Genomic DNA, 19,538 nt, shown 5'->3' on the forward strand with positions numbered 1-19,538 from the left:
TATTACGTCTAGCCTCAATACATCCGTATTCGTTTAAACAAAAAATTAAACAGTGAATAAATTTTACTTTTTAATAAAAGTATAAAAACACTCATGAAGAGAACTTATCAATTCACACCTTTGTATATCAACCGGTCAGTCTGGCATAATTACTGTCACCAACCGTGACGACAGCCGCCAGGGAGAACTTCAATATAACCGTTATAAAAACAACTAATTATCACCTTTGGAGACCGATCAGTGGCTTCAATATAAGCGATATTTCAAAATAACCGATTTCATTATATCCGTGAAATCAATGCAAAGAATATGAGAGGTAAAAACTGGGGATTTATTTCTATTTCAAAATAAGCGGAATTTCAAAATAAGCGAGTTCAATATAAGTGGAGTAAGCTGTACTTTAATAATTATCTCTTGCTTCGAGTTGAATTAAATGTGGTTCATGTTCCGGTTTTTTCAGCTTGATACCAAAGGAGGCGGCATATAATATCATCAAAATGATACAAAGGCCTATCAATATAATTATCGATATTCGAAGTGATGACGCCCATCTGTCATCAATAATTGGTATATACGTGTATGTACTTGACGGTGGGTTATCACTGTTTTGTACGACTCTGTCATCCACAGTTGAAACATATATACTAGTTCTTGAACCAAAGTCCTGGTTTAGATTAACACTGACTTCCTCTTTTGGAATTGAAGACGTCTGTGTAATGATAGTTCCTGGCATAAACAATATGAAAAAAAATTATGCTCAATGACATTTATTGGCTTTTGATCACTTTATGGGATAACTTTACGAAGGTAAAAGGGCGGTTACAAGTCAAGAACTTTATTTAAAAAATTGATCATTAAATATAAGGCGTTACATGTACACAACACATTTCAAAATGTTCTATCTAGTAAGTAAAGGTAAATGTATAAAGCACAAGAAATTGTCAACCACGGGAACAATTAAAACTGTCATTTTTTTTTAGGACAATTTGTGTCTTTCTCAAGACACGATCATAAAAAATAGATTTGTCAAATCAATGCCCCTTTAGTTTTCTTTTTGTTATACGTAAACTACGTTTGCTTACATTGTTTACAAATATGTTAATATTTGGTATATCATGATTTCAATAAAAAAAACCCACATCTCACCAGTTCTGTTTGTGGGATGGCATCCTTCCTTGTGGCTACACTCTCTATGCTCACAAAAACAAATTGACTGACAGAACTGCCCGTAAAGTGGGAACTCACACGGTGTCTCGCACTGGGGACCATGGTATCCGACAGGACATTCTTTAAATAAATTAACCTATCAATATTTATCAAATTTTGGTCAATTAGGTAAGAAACTGTCACACACCTGTAACTATCTTATCTTGATATATGCACTCTGGAAACATTGTGATTCAAATTTGAAATGATTTGTAAAGTAATCATTATAAGTAGTATATGTGTGTATACTTGTACTTACTGATACACCTGGCTTTGTTTTCATCAAGCATGTAGCCCGCGCAGCAATTGAATCTAAAATGCATAAACAATTCATTTTATTTTACTTTCATGTTAAATACTGAAATCTGATTGATTTAGACGCAGTTGGCAATCCGTTCTATTACCCTTAGCCTTAGCAACACACTTGGCGACGGGTAACACAACGAATTGTTACATGTGCGTAAAATATGCGTGTACAGTTCGTCGTAGAATTCACATCATTTCTATATAAAAGCAGTGAAATTTTCTTTGAAAAAAAAAAAGACAATCAGTATAATAAAATAAATAGTGCCTGTTTGGGAGGATAACTGTTCAAATTGTCACCCCTCGCGTTGGTTGACAAGAGTTTTCTCGGGGTGTCAATTTCAACAGTTACCCTCCCAAACAGGCATTATTTATATAATGTACACGTATTACATCCTGAATGATTCGACTGAAATATAGATTATAACAGAAATACGAAGAAATAATATACGATAAAAAGATTAAATTAAATATGAAAAATAAATACCTTCTTTCGGCACATGGTGAAAATTTGGTACCATGAGTTTGCAAATATCCATACATACATGTATGAATATAAAAAGTAAGAACCGCAACTAGTTCTTCCATAGCAAGAGCCAAAGTGTATGAGTGTTATTTTGAGTATCCAGTACTTTTAACTTACGATATTATCCGATACATCCAATATTAAGTATCGGAAATTGTAAAAATACTTTTCAAAGAGCAATGCCTTATAACAACATAGATAGGCAAACAATACGCGAGAGTCTGTCAAACAGTATTATTTCCTTATAGTGCTAATATGATGAACTCGTTCAAGTTTTATTTCCCACTCCTCATACAATTCTAGTTTTATTACAAACCAAGTCGTAATAATTGGGTTTTTGTGTATGTGTTTGGTTTATTTGTATCCTAATTTTATAAAAAAAAAAAAAAAAAAAAAAAAACTTTTCATATTCAAGTTTAGAATTTAATTGAGAACTTGCTAAAACCTACTCGATAATTAATTTTTCATAAGTCTTAGTATTAATTATATTTTAATTTCGTCAAAATGTTTTAAGGAACCGTTATTCATTGAAGAAGTTATGTACGTTTGATAAAAAATAAATATTTAAGATACAAACATTATCTTCAATTTTCAATTCTATACGCTTTAAAACTTGATTGAAAAGAATCAAAGTGTATAAAACGAAATGGTAAAAAATAAAAATAAAATTAAAAAGTTTGAATTTACTACAAAATAAAGGATAATATATTTTTGAAGTGCAAAATGCCATTCTCATCTAAAGAAACAATGGATTAATAAGATGAATACCAGTTTGGAATAAATTGATTGAATTGAGAAACAAAAGTTATTTTAACACTTTTCTATGGAAGGCAATAGGGTTCAGTATTCTATCTGTGTAATTATGTAATTGTGTTTCCTAAACGCGCTAACCGTTTAATTTAAACGGAGAAATGTTAAGCTGTAACTCTGTTTTTGAGTCTTTGAACATTGTATATAACCATTTGTAGATCGTCATTTATAAGACTTGTCTGGATTTGATAAATTTTTAATTCATGATCCTTTCGATGCAAGTTCGACACTTGTGTTTGCGTCATTCGTGATTTGTATTTCTAGACATTTAAGGTTATTAATAATTGTACTATATAACCCATAACTTCAAAGGCACCAAGTTGAGGCGCCAGCGGGGTTTGCTTATTTATATATTTAATCGTACGGTGGTTTAAAATTATATAAATATAAGTAATAAGAAATCATTCTTTCTATATCATGAGGTCATAATTTCGGTCGGTCGTGATCAAATCTATCATAAAGCCCTTCGGGCTTTATTGGATTAATCACGCCCCGACCAAAATTATTACCTCATAATACTCAAAGAATAATTCCTTATTCCTTAGTCACTTACATCTCTAGAAATATTTTTTCCCTTTCAGAACACATTCATTCTACGTTATTTTCTTTGTTAATATAATAAAATTGTATATAATTATGTATATATTTTTATGTATTTGATATACAATTAGTATTTTATTTATTTATCTACGTACATGTATTTATAGGCACATGTGCATATAGTAGCTCATGAAACATTTATAGTTGGAGTAGTATTTAGCGAATATTAAAGTGAACTTTAACATCACACACGAAGAACCGGGATCGAATCTTTACTGGATATACATGTAATAGATCCTTTGAACTGACAATGAAAAATCATTATATATTATAATGATTTAAATCGGAACAAAGGATAGATATATTTGATTTCTGAAAAACCGCACTGCTTCTATACTGTCTTGGCGTATCACAGGAAATAAGAGTACATATGTTTACGTGTACCTATTGGTTTATGATTTCTCACATCGTGAACTTCCACGTATAATCATTTTGGATTTTTCGCGAAATAAACTTACACATATACAGTTAAAAAACGTACTGTCTTCCTCCAATACTTACAATCAGTTTTCAACAATTATGCACAAAAGTGTATTTTCCAAGGTTTGGGGGAGGGGCAGATATGAAGGTGTCTACGGCCTTTTTTTCGCTAACTTTATTTTGTCCGAATTTGAATTTAAATTAAATTGTTCGGAGTGCCAGAACTCCCTTAATCTGATTATCTAGATCTGCGCATGATATATACGCACAGTCGCATGACATTCTTTAATTTAAGAAGTATTTAAGTCAAGTATATAAATGCATTGAAATGGATTGAACAGCAGGCATAATGCCTATTTATGTTTTCCCCTGTAGTCAAGGTATAATATGAGTAATTATCAAAAGACTACTGAAAGTGCTAAATAACATAAAATACAATACCAGTAAGAATAGACTAAAATTTTATTAAGTAATGGCGTAAATTGGCTACAGTGGTTCTCATATAATATTGCAACATATATACAACAGTGGGACTGCCGAACAACTGGCTCGCCCCCAACTACAACATTTCCATGTGTTGTCCCTGACGGGCAAGTAGCATGCTGGGTAAATCCGCAATCATGCTACCAACACAATGACAACAATAAACTATATATTTACCTGATAGCTATTAAATCCTTATATTAACTTAATGTTTTAATAAATTGATATTTTTAAAAGAATTCAGAGTCTATGTTATACAAACCAACAACAACTTTTCAACAAAACAACATTCAATGTAAACCATCATAGTCCAAACTTGGGAATTGAAGGTGACGATTTCGCCACTGGGGCTTCCTGTATGAATGTGTAAATATGATTACACAATATTCAGGCAGCCCACCGCCACATAGTGGGGTAGGAACCTTCAATTCTATACCACTGTAGCCATAACTAAACCTAGATATTCATATTCTCCCCTTCATGTCTTGACCCAAGTTGACTTCAGAGTTTATGAAACTGGGAAGTGTCTGCTACTCCCGTCCCTAACAAAATATTCTAATGCCCCCTGAATATTGTTCAGAAAGAGGTAGTTTCCTAGCTTAGACAAATGCACACCATCTGAACTGTAGAGGTTTTGGGGTTTGCCAATAAACTGGGGGTGTCTAATTATTCTCCCTCCACAAGCTAAAACCTCCTTTGCAGCTAACCTATTTACCCTATTTCTAGCTTGCTCCATACACCTAGGCCTCTGGGAGTACCTCCATGTTATTCGCGGCAATATGAAGGACCAGACAAGCTGACAGTCAGGGAAAACTGATGCCATAAGTCTGATGTCCCACTTGACCCTGTACAACAATTTAGACAATGGAATTTGGCCCAAATCATTGCCCCCACAATGCATAACAATAAATTGAGGAGAATCTTGCAATGTAGCTAGGTACCTCAACTTCTTGGCCACATCTACAAATTTTAAACCCCCATACCCCTGCCACCATAACTCAATTCCCATGCTTTTCAGTCCAAGGCTTGTTCCCCCAGGTCTTACTCTTGCTTCAATGGCTGCATGCTTTATGATTGAAGAACCAACTATCCAAACACTTGTAAGATTAAGCTCTGAAATGTTAAAGAAAATTAACAAAGAGGTGAAAATTGTGTGAGTGGTGACCGTATGTATGTTTGAAAAACACTAGATTTCCACCTTCCTGCAATTTTGATTTCCTCATCAGACAACCCTCGCTGAAAAGCAGTAGTAGCTGCACCTATTCTAAATGAGTGAGATTTATAAAAGTTTTTATCTAAACCAATAGCAGCGATTGCCTTATCTAAAACTGCAGCAAACTGATATCTTGTCAAAGGTTTTCCCCCATAATGACAGAACAAAGGACCTGACAACTTTGGTCGAATCTGTAAAAAACTTAACATACACTTCACTGGGCAAATGCAGGAGTCATAGGAGTTGAGCACTATTGTTGTCCCCTTCCCTAATTGATCTGTTTTGGAAGACTTTATTGTAATGGTAAGCTGGTTGTTATCCAATCTTACATCATTAATACCAAGTATTGAATGAGAATCATTGCCCTTACTCAATACTATTTCTCCTACTCTAAGGAAGGCAAAGAAAGCCAGGGTATATGCTGCAGTGAATAATTTAGATTCATAAGTATTAGAACAAATATTACACAATGCCCCAACAATTCTACCAAGAATTTGCTCTGTAATTGGAAGCCTACTATCTGCTTTTCCCTTCAATCTCCTAAGCCAATCAAGTAACTTTGAAACTATGAAACTACTGGTTGTGTTAAGATAACCATTGATTTTGCATTGATACCCAATGGCTGCAATGTAATTTCTTGCTGTGGATTCAGCATAGCCATTTAATGACAGATGAGCTATAAAATTCACAATATGGTCTTGAGGAGGTGGCCAAATATTTGAAATATTAGCTTTAATTCGAAAATGTTCAAATGCATTCAACCCTGTGCTATATGCAGATGTTGTATTCGGCGAAATGGCTGCCCTTAACAATCTAGATGCTTCACCTGCAAGATTAGCCTCCGAAACTCTAAAGGGATCTTCTCCGGATCCTTCTTTGCTAGTGGTGCCAATCGATGAAACCTTTCCCACTGTTTGCGAGAAATAGCATCTGATACAGAATTATCTATGCCAGGAATATGTTTAGCTTTAAATGTAATATTAAATTGCATCAACATCAAGACCAACTCCCTGAGTAGGGACATGATTCTCTTGGACCTTGAAGACTGTGTATTAATAATGCTTACTAAAGCAATGTTATCAGTATAAAACTGAATTTTCATAGAACTGAAGTGCCTAGCCCATGTCATTACTGATAATACAATGGGAACCAACTCAAGGAAAGTAATATCTCTCATCACTGCTTCATTCTCCCAATCAAGTGGCCATTCAAAATACATCCAACTATTTTGAAAAAAACAACCACAGCCCAGACCAATAGATCCCGCACTGTCAGTATACAGCTGTAACACTCTCGAATTGACCCATTCCTGCTGTGGAAAGAAAGTTACCCCATTAAAGTTATCCAAAAAACCAAGCCACATGAGCATGTCCTCCCTAACTGCCTTAGATATCCTTATCTTAAAATTTGGGTTAGCTACTCCAATTAAGGCATCATAGAATCTCCTATTAAATGCTCTGCTTCCCCTAACAGCTTTACTGAAGAAGTTTAATTTTAAGTTACCAACTAATGATTCTAGTTCCTTCCTTTTGACCTTCTTTCTATCAATCAAAATTTTTAATAAACCTTTTAATTCTAGAATCTTTGATGTAGGAATTCTAATACACCTTTGGACAGTATCAATTTCTAAACCAAGAAAAATAAAAGAAGTCACTGGACCCTGTGTTTTATCATCTGCCAGTGGAATACCAAATTCATCACATGTTTGCTTAAAGATTTCCATCAAAGTCCTACATTCTCCAGTTTGTTTTCTTCCAGCAAATATGAAATCATCTAAATAATGTTCTAATGTGGATAAACCTGCCTTTTCTTTAACAACCCACTGCAAAAAAGTTGAAAACTTTTCAAATATAGCACATGATATTGAGCAGCCCATTGGTAAACACTTGTCAAAGTAAAATTGATTCTTAAACTTAAATCCTAGCAAATCAAAGTCCCCTTGATGTATTTGTAACAAACGAAAAGCATTTTTGATATCCACCTTACCTAACTCAGCTGAGGGCCCTAACATGGCTATCATTTCAACAACTGTATCAAAAGCAGTATATTTGACTGAGCATGTACTTGGATCAATAAAAAAATTAATTCCCTGTGATGGAGGGTATGATAAATAAGTTATCATTCTCCAGCCACCACTGGATTTGGGTACTAAGCCTATAGGGGAAATATGAATATTTGGCATTGGGGGATGTGAAAAAGGACCCATTACTCTTCCTTCTCTAATTTCTTTGCATATTTTGTCTTCTAATTGAGCTTGGAGTTGGTCAGCTGATAGTAAATTATTTGAAAAAACACCAATTCTAGGACCTTGATAATTAAGCATAAAACCATATGTAAAACCTTGAAAAATTTCATTTGCAACCTGTCTAATAGGATACTTGTCTAAATAAATAGACATATGCGAGACATTAATTGGGGTGCGACCTAGGTCCCATAAACCTAGGGGTTGAAAATCTAGAGGGTCTTGTGAAATTGGCTCCCTGTGGTCTAAAGCCTTGCTGATGTCCTGGCCTTGATGCTTGTCTTGGGCTGAAAAAGGACTGCCTATTTGACACATGTATGGACATAGGACAGTTAATCATGCAGTGACCCTGCCCACATTTAATACAACTGTGGTCATACACACATTGCTTTTTAAAGCAGAATCCCTGGAAATTAAAATTGTAACACTTATTCCCATTGTAGGCCCCTGATGCTGAGGAATTTTGCTGCCCACCTACCATGTACATAACCCATAACTCAGAGTCGACTGAAGCCCAAGACTTAGCAGGATCCATTGCAATTTTTAACCGGAACTGTTCATCATACAACTTCCAACCTATCAGCCCCTGTCCTAACATCATGCATATATTTCAGCATGTCTTGAAATTTGCTTACATGAACAGATGTAAATACACTAACATAGATCAAGAATGCATCCGTCCATTTTTCAATGGAGGTTATTTTTACTGCAGACCTTGATTTACTGACCATTTGACCATCATTTCCAACAACAAGAACTCTTTCACTAACTGTATCTTCAATGTTTGAATTTTTCAACAACAAGGCCAGATCTACATATTTCCCTTCAACAATTTTCATTCGTAATGATTCGCTCACATTGTGCCCCAAAGAAAATTGAATGGAGATTATCGGTGTTGGTGTTACACCCACCGTTTCTATGCTAACGCTATCCAACACATTAGTACCTTCAGCATGCTCCACCGGAACAACATTCGAAGTCTGTGGTACATCCATGGTGGCCCGGTCCTTCTTCCGTTTTCCATGGTTGGTGCGCGGCTCGACCTCCACGTGCACGTCGCCCTGCGGCTGACTTGGTTTTCGTTTAGGCATTCTTAATCTTTGCAAAAGGGGCTCAAAATTAAAATAAAACTGTTCAAGAGACAAATTTAATTGAGCATTCCAACTAATTATAATTTTTTACGTGATTTTAACAAACCATACGATGGCCGCATGGCATATCCTACCAGATATTAAATCCGTAAATATCTCTAAAACAAATAGTCATCGGCGAAATATAATAACACAATGATGACTGTAAAGTTGATATCAACAACTTAATTGTCTGTGTATAATTATAATATTAAACAAACTGACAAATAATAATTCAAAAAAATTATCTTCATCAACTTTAACCGACCTCACTGAAGCTGATCAAAATAGAAAAGGAAGTGACCACGTAAACACGGGTTATCAACCGTAAACAAAATATATTTCCGGAAAGTCAACAATGTTCCGAATAGTACAATGATAGATTTTGAGAATGTTAATTATATAAGTCCTAGGTAAATTTTAGGATTGTAAATAAACTTGCTTTGATAACGGCACATATTTACAGACAAGCTGAAATATGTGCTATTATATATATATATATATATATATATATATATATATATATATATATATATATATATATATATATATATATATATATAGAGCAACTGAATTTTGTATAATAGATTAATATTATAAATAGCATTGGAAGGAGGTACAGTGCCAAAAAAATAAACAAAAGAAATAGCTAATGATAGGAAAATGAAAATCACAAAATAGAAAAATACTGGTTAATTGCTAAGGATGAAAATAGAAAAAAGTATATGTAGTGTAGAGAAAAAATGAGAAAGAAAAAAAACCATGTATTAATAACAAACAAAAATTGATAACAGAGTAGAAAACAAATGGAAAGTTTGGGGGGAGGGGGTGCGGGGGGAGGGGGGAACAAATAGGCAATACTAAAAAAAAAAAGAGGGGAGTGTAGGGAAAATCGGTGTTACCCATTTTGATACATTCTTCATACAATGTGTACATTTTTATTTAAATCTGTTTGTACTTTTTATGTAAAAATAAATTTTATCAAATAATAGTAAGTTATTTTGAAATGTTAGTTTATCACTTCCAAAAAGTAGATTCTTAATTGTGATTGGTGTGGAATTGTCGTTCATATAATTAAATTGAGATTTTCTTTGGGAGGCATATAATGGACAGTGTTAAAAATAATGTTCAGAGTCTTCCACTTCCAGAAAGCACCTCTGACAGAGTGGAGAAGCAATAAGGTGATGTGAGTAAAGGTCAGCATTTAAGTTACTACTGTTATTTCTCAACTGACAATGCCAAATATTGTCTAATCTTTTGCCATGGTTAAAAAATGTATGCATATTCAGTTTTTTCTATTAATATTCTTAAGGCTGTTCTTAAATGCTGAAACTGTTACAGTAGTTATATTTTTTGTATTTTGAGGTAGATTGTTCCACAATAAAATTGTAGATGGTATAAAACTGTTAAAGTAAGATGTAGTTCTTGCAACAGGGATGCGATAGATGAAATTGTTACGAAGATTGTAGGTATTATGTGGGGGGGGGGGGCGGTATTCACTAACAATATTAGATAAGTATTCATGGGTATAATTGTTTAATATTTTGAACAATAATCTTAATTTAAGGTTATTTCTACGTTCCTTTAGTGTTTCCCAGCCTGTTTTGTTTGGATTAAAATCCACCAGCCATTGATTAGACTACTGTTTGATTTTTTCAAGATCAGCTGTTAATGATTTAGCTGAATTATTATCATAATCATCAACTACTACAGAAAGTGATGTGTCATCTGCAAATACAGGATGATATTCTGCCATTCAGTCAAATGAATGATAACTGAATGGTCTGGAAAGTTGACTTTTCTGTTACCTTTCAGTCACATTTCAATTGACTGAATGGCAGGGTTTCATCCTGTGAAAGAGTCTTATTTGGTTGCATATATTTTCAACATATCATTAATGTAAATAAGAAAGAGGAAGGGTCCTAGTACTGACCCCTGGCGAAATCCTGCATTAGTGGTTTCAATTCCTGACGAATAGCCCTCGATGACTACCTTTTGTGTTCTATTAGTAATATAGTTTTCTATCCATCCAAGGATTTCTCTTCTGATTCCATATTTTTGTAATTTATAGATGAGACCTTTATGCCAGACCTTATCGAATGCCTTTGATATATCACAAAATATGAACATAATATCTTTACCTTTATCATAGTTAGATATTATAAATTTTAGTAAGCTAATTAATAGTGGAATCAGAGGGCTGAAATCCTGATTGGTTTTTAAATAAAAGATTGTGGTCCTTCATATAATTGTGCAGGTCTGTGAAAAGAATTGTTTCCAGTATTTTGCATAAGGTACATGCGAGTGCAATTGGTCTACAGTTTGAGGGGTCCTCTGGGTTGCCCTTGTTCTTATATACAGGTGTAATATGTGACAATTTCCATATAAAATGTAATTCTTAATTTTGAAGTGTAAGGTTAAAAAATTTAGCGATTGGATGCTTGATTAAAAGTATGATATTTTTAAGAATCTTAGGTGAGATACCGTCTGGGCCTGGAGGTTTGGTGATATTTAGATTTGATAACTGATCAACATCTTGGGCTGTGATGTTAATTCTTTCTATGCTGTGAGGGGGCCCTGGGCCCTGAGCTGGAAGACTGGGTTCATTAGTTGTTTCTATATGTGATATGTTTGCAAAATGTTTGTTAAGTTCTGATGCTTTATCTACTGGGTGTATATGTATTTTACCATTTGATTTTATTGGAGGTGGTACTTTTTAGCTCACCTGAGCCAAATGCTCAAGTGAGCTTTTTTGATCACAATTTGTCCGTTGTCTGTCGTTGTCGTCGTCGTTGTTGTAAACTTTTCACAGTTTTATCTTCTTCTCAAGAACCACTGGGCAGATTTCAACTACATTTGGCACACAGCACCACTAGATAAAGGGGATTCAGGTTTGTTCATATGAAGGGCCACACCCTCTTTTAAGGGGAGATAATTGAGAATTATTGAAATTTTTTGGTACCTTTCAAAAATCTTCTCAAAAACTATTCGGCTATGAAAAGCTTAAACTTGTGTGGAGGTATCCTCAGGTAGTGTAGATTCATTTTTGTTCAAATCATGGTCCCCGGGGGTAGGGAGGGGCCACACGAGGGGGATCAAGTTTTACAAAGGAATATGTAGAGAAAATCTTTAAAAATCTTCCTCTTAAAAACTATCTGGCCAGAAAAGCTCAAATTAAAATGGGAGCATCCTCAGATAGTGTTGATTCAAGATTGTTCGAATCATGGTCCCCGGGGGTAGGGTGGGGCCACAATTGGGGGATGGAGTTTTACATAGGAATATATAGAGAAAATCTTAAAAATCTTCTCAAAACTATTAGGCCAGGAAAGCCCAAATTTGATTGGAAGCATCCCCAGATCGTATAGATTCAAGTTTGTTTAAATAATAGTCCAGGGGTAGGGTGAGGCCACAATGGGGGATGAATTTTACCATAGGAATATATAGAGAAAATCTTTAAAAATCTTCTGTTTAAAGACTATTTGGCCAGAAAATCTTAAACTTGTGTAGAGGCATTATCGGGTAGTGTAAATTCAAGTTTGCAAAATCACATTCCCTAGTGGTAGGGCGGGGCCGTGATGGCGGTTTGAATTTTCAAATAGGAATATTTAGAGAAAATCTTTAAAAATATTCTCGGAAAGTTTTTTGTCCAAAACTCAGTACTTAGTGTGAAAGCACAGGTTATGCAGATTTAAGTTTGATGAAACCATGATTCCCTAGAGAAAAGTGGGGTCACGAAATGGGGGGGGGGGGGTATATAGGAAAAGAGAAAAATCTTCTAACAGGCACAACAACAAAAGGAGCTTGGTATTTACCGGAAAAAAAAAGTGGATAAAAATTGGCAGATCTTTATTTTTTTTTAGCAAGATCTACTGTACTTAGTTGTCAAGATATTTTGATACTGTAATCCTAATTTGATCAGAATTATGGCAATTGTTGCTCAGGTGAGCGATGTGGCCCCAGGGCCTCTTGTTTTTATTATTACACTTTGATAATGATTTAACTATTCGCCACCATTTACCAGGAGGAATTGATTTATCTAGTTTTTTTGTTAGGTAAGTTAATTAATTTCTCTTATACTTATTTTTTTTCAGTACGAACCACGTCAATAACCTGATTTCTTAAGCAACGATATTTGTTCCATTGGTAGTCACTTTTATGTTTTCTTTGCTTGATAATGGATCCTATTACGTTGGCGCATTTTAAGTCTTATGGCGTTGGTCATGAATGGTTTATCAGATGGGCGAATGGCAACTACTTTTTTTTAGGAATGTGTTGGTTCACATGCTGTGTGAATACATCTGTGAAGTTTTTATAGACATCATTAATATTTGTAGAGTTAAATACATCCCTGTCCCAGTTGATCTGTAGTAGATCACTATTTAGTGAGGTGTAGTCAGCATGTGCGTAGTCTGTAAGTATTCTTCTGTATGCCCTTTGTTTGTAAGTTTTAAAGTAAATTTCAAGGGTAATTGGACTGTGTGTATTACAAAATGGGGTTAATATATCTATGTTCTCTATTCTTTCTACAGCGTTTGTAATAATAAGATCTATACAAGTACCCCTTGTTGTGGTATAATTAGTTGGTTGGGTTATAACATTTGTAAGGGAAAATTTTTTGAGCATACGCTTACATACATGGTTGCCATCAGCTAACATATCAATGTTAAAATCACCCATCAAATTTATGGGTAAGCCAGTGTCTATAGCATGACATTCTTTCAATAAATAATGATAAGATTTCAGATAATATTAAATGACATATAAAAAATTTGAAACTATGTGCCTAGGTTTTCGCACTTATATTTCTAAAAGTTATTATGATTAACAGCATGGGTTGCATCTGCAATTAATTATATCGGGTAAATATCGGGTAAATATTACCGTGGATTCATGTACATGTTAATATGATACCTATGCAGGTTCTATAGTCTGCGTCCCATAAGATACCCACGTAACGCGCGCCCCTGTCATCATAATGGTACATTACCTTACAAATCTAGAAATACTAATTACGAACGACGCAAATTATGAATCAACAATTAACCGAAACCCGATAAGTCCTACAAATCACGATTTACAAAACTGTACAAATGTTCATTTACAATGTTCGAAGACTCAATGACAGAGTAAAGAATTAAAACATGTCTCCATCTGCAATTAACGAATTACGCATTTAGAAATCTAAAATACAAAATTACATGGATAGAATATTAAGCCCTTTAGTTCTCAATACTTTTCGAGAGATATGCAGACGCCCTATTTATCGCCCCACTTGTGTTTAAACGGGAAGTATTACTTTCAATTGATTTTTTAAGCAGTTTATTTAATTGGATTCAGGAAAAAAAACAGAACGTCCGGTGTGGCCAAAGAGGGAAGTGGCATTGATGTATTCTTATACTTCATCTGCATGCTTGTGTTCATCGCGTTAATAAACAAGAACATACAAACGTCTGTATCACTAAATAAAACTTTAATATAAACTGCTTATTTTAATCAAACTTTCCGCAGAAAGAAATTTTTTTATCGATTTTTGACAACTTCAACGAACCAAACTAATGATCCCAAATAAAAAAAAAAAGCCTATGGGATACTACTATTTCTCTTCCAGTCTTTAGTTTTTATGTTACGATTATCTATATGCAAGTGATTTGTACAACACACGTAGCCTAATTTAAGTTTCTTTTTGAAAGTTTTATTTTACTCAAGGCCTCGCATGAGAATAAGAGTAAAAACATAAAACAATTTTTAAACATATAGAACTGGTTTACACTGTAAGAATGTAAGAACAAACATATATACATGAGTAAAATTACAGGTGTAGGAAGAAAATATATTGTTGTATTTATTGTTTAAAAACTGACAAAATATATAATTTTACAGTATTTACTTTAATCCGATAAGAACATACCGGTATTTATCATGACTTTTCATGAGATAAAAAAACTAATGATATTACTATTTTTGCATAAATCAACAGGCAACAATTTAAAAATCTTTCTTGTTTGAAGTAATCACAATTAAACAAACAAGTCATACATGTAAACTCTACAGATCGTCCATCCGAATTTTTTCAGACCGTGACCTACAGACCTGCAGCTACGAATGATAAGCTTTTTTATTAATTAAGTGCTATGTACATATATTACATGTAAGTACCTCTCTTTCCTGGTATTAACATTTGTTAATTTCTTGTTAATGTCAGATTGTAAGGACACCAGTATGATTCAGTCGGCAATCCCCATCTTCCCAAGTCAAGGGTTTCTGATCCGCATCGCTTCTCACCATGCTCACAAGGGTCAGAAACCCTTGACTTGGGAAGATGACAATCCCCGGCTGACTCAAGTGTGTTTCGATATCAGAGCAATCGTCCTTCGTTTCATGTACTACGTACTTTTTTAATTTATTTTTTATTTAATTCACTTCTTTAAGAATTTAATTTTTTATAGGTATCATAAGTACAATAATGAAAGTAAAATGTCAAGCCTGGGATTAGACTGGCAATGCCTGTCTGGTATGCGCGATTTACAAATGTAAAGGGCCCTCTGGTGGCCGCGCTCATTAAATGAATGTCTCGGGGAACCCAAAACAGATCACCGAGTGCAGAACGACTTCAGTGTTTTGTACGATAGAAAGAAATATATAGAGAAAATCTTTAAAAATCTTCCTCTTAAAAACTATTAGGCCAGAAAAGCTCAAATTTAAATGGGAGCATCCTCAGGTAGTGTTGATTCAAGTTTGTTCAAATCATGGTCCCCGGGGGTAGGGTGGGGCCACAATTGGGGGATGGAGTTTTACATAGGAATATATAGAGAAAATCTTTTAAAATCTTCTTCTCAAAACTATTAGGCCAGGAAAGCCCAAATTTGATTGGAAGCATCCCCAGTTCGTGTAGATTCAAGTTTGTTTAAATAATAGTCCAGGGGTAGGGTGAGGCCACAATGGGGGATGAATTTTACCATAGGAATATGTAGAGAAAATCTTTAAAAATCTTCTGTTTAAAGACTATTTGGCCAGAATAGCTTAAACTTGTGTAGACGCATCCAATTCAAGTTTGCAAAATCACATTCCCTAGTGGTAGGGCGGGGCCGTGATGGCGGTTTGAATTTTCAAATAGGAATATATAGAGAAAATCTTTAAAAATATTCTCGGAAAGTTTTTTGTCCAAAACTCAGTACTTAGTGTGAACGCACAGGTTATGCAGATTTATGTTTGATGAAACCTTGATTCCCTAGAGAAAAGTGGGGCCACGAAATTGGGGGGGGGGGGGTATATAGGAATAGAGAAAAATCTTCTTTCAGGTACAACAACAAAAGGAGCTTGGTATTTACAAAAAAAAAAGTGGATAAAAATTGGCAGATCTTTATTTTTTTTTAGCAAGATCTACTGTACTTAGTTGTCAAGATATTTTGATACTGTAATCCTAATTTGATCAGAATTATGGCAATTGTTGCTCAGGTGAGCGATGTGGCCCCAGGGCCTCTTGTTTTTATTATTACACTTTGATAATGATTTAACTATTCGTCACCATTTACCAGGAGGAATTGATTTATCTAGTATTTTTGTTATGTAAGTTTCTGCTTATACTTATTTTTTTCAGTACGGACCATGTCAATAACCTGATTTCTTAAGCAACGAAGATAACTAATTTTTTTTTAGGAATGTGTTGGTTCACATGTTGTGTGAATACATCTGTGAAGTTTTTATAGACATCATTAATATTTGTAGAGTTAAATACATCCCTGTCCCAGTTGATCTGTAGTAGATCACTATTTAGTGAGGTGTAGTCAGCATGTGCGTAGTCTGTAAGTATTCTTCTATATGCCCTTTGTTTGTAAGTTTTAAAGTAAATTTCAAGGGTAATTGGACTGTGTGTACTACAAAATGGGGTTAATATATCTATGTTCTCTATTCTTTCTACAGCGTTTGTAATAATAAGATCTATACAAGTACCCCTTGTTGTGGTATAATTAGTTGGTTGGGTTATAACATTTGTAAGGGAAAATTTTTTGAGCATACGCTTACATACATGGTTGCCATCAGCTAACATATCAATGTTAAAATCACCCATCAAATTTATGGGTAAGCCAGTGTCTATAGCATGACATTCTTTCAATAAATAATGATAAGATTTCAGATAATATTAAATGACATATAAAAAATTTGAAACTATGTGCCTAGGTTTTCGCACTTATATTTCTAAAAGTTATTATGATTAACAGCATGGGTTGCATCTGCAATTAATTATATCGGGTAAATATCGGGTAAATATTACCGTGGATACATGTACATGTTAATATGATACCTATGCAGGTTCTATAGTCTGCGTCCCATAAGATACCCACGTAACGCGCGCCCCTGTCATCATAATGGTACATTACCTTACAAATCTAGAAATACTAATTACGAACGACGCAAATTATGAATCAACAATTAACCGAAACCCGATAAGTCCTACAAATCACGATTTACATAACTGTACAAATGTTCATTTACAATGTTCGAAGACTCAATGACAGAGTAAAGAATTAAAACATGTCTCCATCTGCAATTAACGAATTACGCATTTAGAAATCTAAAATACAAAATTACATGGATAGAATATTAAGCCCTTTAGTACTCAATACTTTTCGAGAGATATGCAGACGCCCTATATATCGCCCCACTTGTGTTTAAACGGGAAGTATTACTTTCAATTGATTTTTTAAGCAGTTTATTTAATTGGATTCAGGAAAAAACAGAACGTCCGGTGTGGCCAAAGAGGGAAGTGGCATTGATGTATTCTTATACTTCATCTGCATGCTTGTGTTCATCGCGTTAATAAACAAGAACATACAAACGTCTGTATCACTAAATAAAACTTTAATATAAACTGCTTATTTTAATCAAACTTTCCGCAGAAAGAAATTTTTTTATCGATTTTTGACAACTTCAACGAACCAAACTAATGATCCCAAATAAAAAAAAAAAAGCCTATGGGATACTACTATTTCTCTTCCAGTCTTTAGTTTTTATGTTACGATTATCTATATGCAAGTGATTTGTACAACACACGTAGCCTAATTAAAGTTTCTTTTTGAAAGTTTTATTTTACTCAAGGCCTCGCATGAGAATAAGAGTAAAAACATAAAACAATTTTTAAACATATAGAACTGGTTTACACTGTAAGAATGTAAGAACAAACATATATACATGAGTAAAATTACAGGTGTAGGAAGAAAATATATTGTTATATTTATTGTTTAAAAACTGACAAAATATATAATTTTACAGTATTTACTTTAATCCGATAAGAACATACCGGTATTTATCATGACTTTTCATGAGATAAAAAAACTAATGATATTACTATTTTTGCATAAATCAACAGGCAACAATTTAAAAATCTTTCTTGTTTGAAGTAATCACAATTAAACAAACAAGTCATACATGTAAACTCTACAGATCGTCCATCCGAATTTTTTCAGACCGTGACCTACAGACCTGCAGCTACGAATGATAAGCTTTTTTATTAATTAAGTGCTATGTACATATATTACATGTAAGTACCTCTCTTTCCTGGTTTTAACATTAATTTTGTTAATTTCTTGTTAATGTCAGATTGTAAGGACACTAGTATGATTCAGTCGGCAATCCCCATCTTCCCAAGTCAAGGGTTTCTGATCCGCATCGCTTCTCACCATGCTCACAAGGGTCAGAAACCCTTGACTTGGGAAGATGACAATCCCCGGCTGACTCAAGTGTGTTTCGATATCAGAGCAATCGTCCTTCGTTTCATGTACTACGTACTTTTTTAATTTATTTTTTATTTAATTCACTTCTTTTAAGAATTTAATTTTTTATAGGTATCATAAGTACAATAATGAAAGTAAAATGTCAAGCCTGGGATTAGACTGGCAATGCCTGTCTGGTATGCGCGATTTACAAATGTAAAGGGCCCTCTGGTGGCCGCGCTCATTAAATGAATGTCTCGGGGAACCCAAAACAGATCACCGAGTGCAGAACGACTTCAGTGTTTTGTACGATAGAAAGAAATATATAGAGAAAATCTTTAAAAATCTTTCTCTTAAAAACTATTAGGCCAGAAAAGCTCAAATTTAAATGGGAGCATCCTCAGGTAGTGTTGATTCAGGTTTGTTCAAATCATGGTCCCCGGGGGTAGGGTGGGGCCACAATTGGGGGATGGAGTTTTACATAGGAATATATTGAGAAAATCTTTTAAAATCTTCTTCTCAAAACTATTAGGCGAGAAAATATGAAAGATTTGAAAATTTGAGCTGACCTTATTTTTAAAAATACTTTTGAGAATCTCATGCTTACTGAAGCGTATAAGTAGATAAGATTTATAATTCCATTTCGGAAAAAAATCATCGGGCTTAATTTTTACCCCCTTTAAAATTGTGCAGTTTCTACCGGATGAGCATAATTATGATCGTACACGTACCTTTAAAATAATGCATTTCTATTTTATTATGAAATCATATAAAATAATGCATTTAGTTTTAATTCAATACAAGGCAACAAAAAATAGAAATGATTTGAAGGACATAATCTCCAAGAGAATAATCATTTTTTATGATGAGTTGAACTTTGTATTAGAATACATAC

General features: G+C 34.0%; 1 protein-coding gene and 1 pseudogene across 1 annotated transcript; both read right to left on the bottom strand.

The window, feature by feature from the left end:
- Positions 1 to 400: 400 nt before the first annotated feature.
- On the bottom strand, positions 401 to 4,487 carry LOC128168750 (uncharacterized; annotated as a pseudogene).
- Positions 4,488 to 4,593: 106 nt separating this feature from the next.
- Positions 4,594 to 8,894, bottom strand: LOC128168751 (uncharacterized). The gene is made up of 3 exons (XM_052834889.1): positions 8,750 to 8,894; positions 8,282 to 8,394; positions 4,594 to 5,534 (listed from the first exon to the last, which is right to left on the bottom strand). Exons 1-3 carry the CDS (start codon positions 8,892 to 8,894, stop codon positions 4,857 to 4,859), a joined length of 936 nt encoding a protein of 311 aa, XP_052690849.1. The 3' UTR covers positions 4,594 to 4,856.
- Between the last annotated feature and the right edge of the window lie 10,644 nt (positions 8,895 to 19,538).

The sequence above is a fragment of the Crassostrea angulata genome, unplaced genomic scaffold, assembly GCF_025612915.1.
Source record: "Crassostrea angulata isolate pt1a10 unplaced genomic scaffold, ASM2561291v2 HiC_scaffold_46, whole genome shotgun sequence".
In the NCBI taxonomy this organism is placed as follows: domain Eukaryota; kingdom Metazoa; phylum Mollusca; class Bivalvia; order Ostreida; family Ostreidae; genus Magallana; species Magallana angulata.